This window comes from Oncorhynchus keta, chromosome 31 (assembly GCF_023373465.1).
Source record: "Oncorhynchus keta strain PuntledgeMale-10-30-2019 chromosome 31, Oket_V2, whole genome shotgun sequence".
Classification (NCBI taxonomy): Eukaryota; Metazoa; Chordata; class Actinopteri; order Salmoniformes; family Salmonidae; genus Oncorhynchus; species Oncorhynchus keta.
The window spans coordinates 16,616,737-16,622,736 of NC_068451.1; the positions used below are offsets into that span (position 1 = coordinate 16,616,737).

Genomic DNA, 6,000 nt, shown 5'->3' on the forward strand with positions numbered 1-6,000 from the left:
CACCTCCCTGTTCCTCTATGCTCCTCTCTTCTCCCTCTCTGCACCTCCCTGTTCCTCTATGCTCCTCTCTTCTCCTCTATGCTCCTTCCTCTCCCTGTACCTCTCTGCTCATCTCTGTTCCTCTATGCTCCTTCCTCTCTGCTCATCTCTGTTCCTCTATGCTCTTTCCTCTCCCTGTTCCTCTCTGCTCATCTCTGTTCCTCGATGCTCCTTCCTCTCTCTGTTCCTCTCTGCCCACTGGAACAGACTTCCTGATGGGAAGAGAGGGATCGCGGGTCGTATGTTGTGTTATCCAGTGCACTGTGGGCCCAGTGGGTGATTCACTCCACAGAGAGGCTTTCCACACACCACATACTGTAGATGCACACACACACACACACCCACCCACACCCACACACAGGAGGTGTGTTTCACTCGACCCCATTCCTCCTCCGCGCCTGTTCCTCTGTCGACCTTGTAAAGGTGTACCTGATGGGCCGCGTCCCCCCTAGTCTAGCACTGGGACAAACAAGCCTTTCCCGTACTGTAGCCACTCTGGGGTTAGAGACACAACTCATTAAGCCGGTGTCCTCTCCCTTCCATTACGACCTTGTGTTGGGCTCTTTTTACTCCCAGACACACAGTAATGGAAAGATTAATATTGACAATATTTACAGAGAACAATATGGACAATATTCTGCCCACTTGGCAGTTGACTGTTGGTCACAAATATTAAGAAATGTGATGGGTTTCTGCTTCTGGTGAAAAGTAGTGCACTTCTGGTCAAAAATAGTGCAGCATAATGGGAATAGGGTGCCATTTAGGACATATTCAAACAGATATTGGAGTAGGACTCTGGGACCTGTCTAGCAGAATAGAATTGATTGAAACTGCTTTACCTTATAAGGTTTTAAAGGAGCAATGTGTAGTAACTAACTAGCTGCTATGATGCAATCTGCATTTTAACAATGAGCATTCTCACTATTTAACAGAATTCAGCTAAATAAACACACACACACACACACACACACACACACACACACACACACACACACACACACACACACACACACACACACACACACACACACACACACACACACACACACACACACACACACACACACACACACACCCAGCATCTCACAGCCAACAAAGACAGCTAGTTAATTCTGAGGTTGTTGTATTTGATTACTAGTTAGATCAGGCTGTGGGATGTGAGCTCAGAGCTCACTGTGTTGTTCGGTGGCTCTGTCTCTATATTAATTGACTTTATGGCAGAGAGGGAGAATGGTAGCAGTGAACGATTCTGGCTTTGGCAGCACTGAGTTCAGTGGCGACACAGAACCGGAAACGGCCTGTCTGAGAACTCAGGGGACAATGGTGATGATGTATAAAATAGAACTCCCACTGCATAATCACCAAAAACCACTTTCATTAATCTAAAGAATGTGTAAATGAACTCAGAATCTATTCCACTGAAAGAGAAAGAGGTTTCCAGCTGACAGCCTGTTTATAAGGTTAAATAACTTCAGAAAGGGTCACATTTATCTTGGTCTCGAAGGTGTCATTGAAATGAACACACAGATACCCAACATCCAGGACGACGAGGTAGTCAGGGTGTGGAGACACTGATGAAACAGCAATAATTAGGCTGGGATTAGAATATAATTATCTACTTGTGTTTCTCAAGGTTTCCCATGTTTATCCACCCAGCCCAAACCCTGGCTCAGCCTCAACCCTAGCCCCAGCTGAGCCCCAGTCCCAACCCCAGCCCAGCCCCAACCTTATACCCCAGCCCAGCCCCAACCACAACCTTATAGCCCAGCCCCCAGACCCAACCAAGTTCAGCGCATTAGTATTGTATTACTTAGCAGGACAAAAGAAACACAGCTAGCCAACATGAGCTTAAATCCAGCCCGTTACTTGTTACATTGGTGTCATGAAGTGAGATGGGTGTTTCCTACCCAAGCTAGTGGAGGCACCTGCAGAGATGCATTACGGTGTACAGCAGCATGGAGGGCGTAGTGAGTCCTCAGTCCTGTTTACCAATGTCACCAATAAATCTGGATGTTTTGGGGGTTATGGTTTAAGTGATCTAATATTATATTAAATCCACCTTTTATTCATCAAATGAACCTCTGTGTAAATGACAGAATAACCGTATGCTTAGTGTTTATTCTGATAGTTATATAAACCATTGATCAGAGAGAAGTGCAAATCACATCTAGGCATCTTTAGGCAATAAGGCACAGGGTGTGGTATATGGCCAGGGGATGTGGTATAAGCACGACACAACATGGAGTGCCTGGACACAGCCCTAGCCGTGGTATATTGGCCATATATCACAAACCCCAGAGGTGCCTTATTGCTATTATAAACTGGTTACCAATGTAAGTAGAGCAGTACAAATAAATGTTTTGTCATACCCGTGGTACACGGTCTGCTATACTATGGCTGTCAGCCAATCAGAATTCAGGGCTCAAACCACCAAGTTTATAAAATTGAATATAACTTTGTTATACATACGCTGTGCATCCATCCATCCATGTTGGCCTTCACTCACACCTGCCATTTCTTCTGTGTTAAATGGCCCTTTGCTTAATGCCTGCAACTCCCATATGAGCTGCTGGAGTTAGTAGACAACCCCCCTGTCCTCCCACTGAGGATCATCCAGTCTGATTTGTTAGTAAACTCTGTCAGGCCCATTAGATTGGAATCTCTTCCTCCACATTTTATTTGTCTCCCCTTTCTCAGACTCTCTCCCCCTCTCCCCTCTCCCAGAGGAAGTAGAATGCCTTGTCCTCCTCCCTTATTACTTATGAGAGCTGATGGTTGGCAGTCCTATATGGCAAAAGCACTGACGACAGCATCTCTGCGCGCCCATGTATTGTATCTGCGTGCGCGGTCCAGAGTATGAGAAAGAGAAGGATACGGCAAGCGTGTGCGTGAACGAATGCTTGCGTGTTGTGTGTGTATGTATGTGTGTGTTTGTATGCGTGCTCTAAAAGGCAGAGAGAAATATGAGTTGAGTATGAGCTGCCCCTGATGCACCGGTAAGTGAAGCTTGCTTTGCTGGAAGATGCCTCGCTGCTGCTTCCCCCCCTCACCTCCACTGCAAATAGATCCTGCTACAGCCCGCTAGATTTTGTCGGGTTAAGTTCGGAGCATTATGACTGTACATTCCAGCCTCGACTGCTTTTCATTTAAGGACTCTTTCTACCAAGACCAGGAGAAATATGGAACTTGATTGGCGTCTTCGCGTTTAATGCGTCCCTGGAGATAAACAGACGCGGGTCCGGACGGAGAGCGAGGCAGCGCAGGTGGATGTATTGTGTTTGAGGAAAAGGGCCATACTGAGGATAAAAGACACGAAGGAAAAAGGAGGAAAATGCAGTTCGATACATTGCGTCAATTTTGTAGCTCCGTTCTATCCCATTTTAATGAGGCTTTTACGCCGCCTCAGAACATTCTGCAGACGGAACTATTCGAGCAGGCGTTGAGCAACATCGGGTGAGTGATTCCTTTGTAAGAATGTGTGATTTATGATGGGCTTCCCCCGTTGGTATGTCAAAGGAGCATTCGAAGAGAGGGGGCTTAGTTTATTGATCCATCCGCAGCAGGCTATGCGAAGACGTCGCCTTCCTTCCGGGGAGTTGCAGTTGATATTCCTCCTCGCAGAGAGAGAGAGAGAGAGAGAGAGAGAGAGAGAGGGGGGGGGTGTTGTTGGATGGAACGGACGGGAAACAATACGGCTAAAATGTGATAATGCTGAGATGTGTGTGTGTTTCTGTCTCGATGTACCGCTGCTGCCGCATGTGTGTGCTGCCGTCATAAACTGCTGTGCCCGCTTGCGCGGATAACATTACGGTATGTCGCAATATTGCTCCAGCCTCGAATCATTTGAGTCATTTGCGACCCTCTTTTTCATACGCTATGCTTTGGTAATTACCTCCATTCCTAACCCACACCAATACTGGATTTTTTCCCCATGGCCATGTCAGCAGTTTTTTTAATTATCCTACAGTAACTGTGATTCTTGCTAAATACTGAAGTTAATTAATGTAATGTACATATCATACATACTATTTTTGCTAAATAATCTTGGAAATTCAGCACAAATACTGCCCAACCACTACACACTTATGCAGTATGGAGAAATGACTGTAAATGTAATAAAATGTGTGTGTGATGTACAGCAGAGAATGGGATGGAGTCTAGGGAAAGAGAAAGCGCAGCAGGCATTTTGTAGCCCAGAAACAAGCCTATAGATACAACATGCATTTTCCCCCTCGTGTTCTTTTTTTCTTATCTCTCCCTCAGAAATAATTCACAGTGTGGCCTCGCTAGCTGTCTGCCCCCTCACATATACCCAACAGCACAGCACACTCACTCAGCCACGGAGGTGTGGTTTACACAGACAGCTGCCTATATGTGTTCCTTCAGTAGCCTATTATCATCATCATCATCATCATCATCATCATAATCGTCATCATCATCATAATCGTCATCATCATCATCACAATTTACAGATTTACATTTGATACTATTTAAAGGGATGCTTCGGGATTTTGGGAATGAGGCCCTCTGTCTACTTCCCCAGAGTCAGATGAACACATGGATACCATTATGACAAAATCCCGAAGCATCCCTTTAAGCCTATAAGAAGGATATGAGGATACGATAGTAGTCTAACTAACCCATATCCACCTAGACACCTCAGTGAAGAGACAGGAAAGACTGGAGGACAGCATACTGTATTGTATATTAAAGGACCAACTAAATCATGACCACTTGATACAAGATCAAGCTGCTCTCACTGTTCCTCAAGGCCCATATTCCTAGAGTCTCAGAGAAGGAGTGCTGGTCACACCTGTTCATATAATCTCATTCAGAGGGCGGAGCTAGCATGTTGGAGTGAACGGCTGTGCTTGAGAGGCTCCAGCAACTTTTTTGCGAAATAATCTAATTTAACCTACTTTATGGCACTTTTTACAACAAACGTTTCTTTCTAATACAAGATAATAACTTTTTATATGAAAATGCCGAGTAATAAGCGACCAAAGGACAATAAATCCACAGCGGAGGCCTCCTCCCCACTAAACAACGAGACAGACATGGCGGGAGGCACCTGCAACAACGTGACACTTACAGAACTTACCCGGGCTTTCGGGGAGCTATGTGTTGCTATAGCTGAGGATCTTAAGGCCACTATTGCTGAACTGGACACCAAAATCGAGAGCATCATTCGAACGGTCGCTTCGCATGGCCAGAGTATTGTGGACCTTGAGAAAGCTTCTGAATTCAACGCTGGTAGGATCGACGAGTTAGAGAAGCTATGCACGTCAGAGGCTTTCTGTGAAAGTGGTGGACCTGGAGGGCCGATCCAGACGTAATAACGGGATCGGATGTTTTGGATTCGGATCCCCAGCTGGACCGCGCACATCGCTCCCTTGTCCCAGTGCCTGGACCGGGCCAACGTCCTCGCCCAGTAATCATCTGTTGTCACAGTTTCAAGACCAAGGATCTTATCCTGCGTGAAGCTCGAATGAGGGGCAACCTGTCACATAAAGGGCATCCATTCCGTGTCTATGAGGATTATGCGCCCGATGTGGCAAAGCATCGCGCCGACTACAGAGATGTCATGACCAAACTCTACAAACTCCATCTTCGCCCAGCCTTACTCTTCCCTGCAAGACTAAGAATTACCCCGCCTTCCGGTGAGAAGATTTGGCTCTCCTCGGTTTTGGACGCAGAGAAGTTTATCCGGGGATATACACCAATCCCCGTACAGGTTAGAGTGCCTTGTCATTGTGTGTTAGGGTCTGCTCATGGACTCGAATCCATACTATACCATATTGGGTGAAACCATATTAAACGGGCTCAACAAGGGCTACCAAACATGTAAGACGCTGAGCCGACCAATGGAGGGCGGTCAGAGCTCTCATTTAACGTTAAATTCACTTTCATCCCGGCTGTGCTCAGAGCGATGCATATTTTTACTTCCAGGTTTTATCACTG

The 6,000-nt window shown here is 46.2% G+C and overlaps 1 protein-coding gene across 24 annotated transcripts in view; it reads left to right on the top strand.

Moving 5' to 3' along the window:
- LOC118364073 (regulating synaptic membrane exocytosis protein 2-like) overlaps positions 1 to 6,000 on the top strand; it is a 205,289-nt gene that overhangs the window by 25,183 nt on the left and 174,106 nt on the right. For 3 of the 24 annotated variants that reach the window (XM_052489764.1, XM_052489753.1, XM_052489762.1), the window contains exon 1: positions 2,685 to 3,492. The exons of 17 other annotated variants lie outside the window; for them this stretch is intronic. In XM_052489764.1, coding sequence (XP_052345724.1) covers positions 3,371 to 3,492 — 122 coding nt within the window. In that variant the 5' untranslated portion in view covers positions 2,685 to 3,370. Of the gene's footprint in view, positions 1 to 2,681; positions 3,493 to 6,000 lie in introns of those variants that run through there. 4 more of the 24 variants (XM_052489749.1, XM_052489750.1, XM_052489752.1 and 1 more) reach the window with 4 other exon arrangements.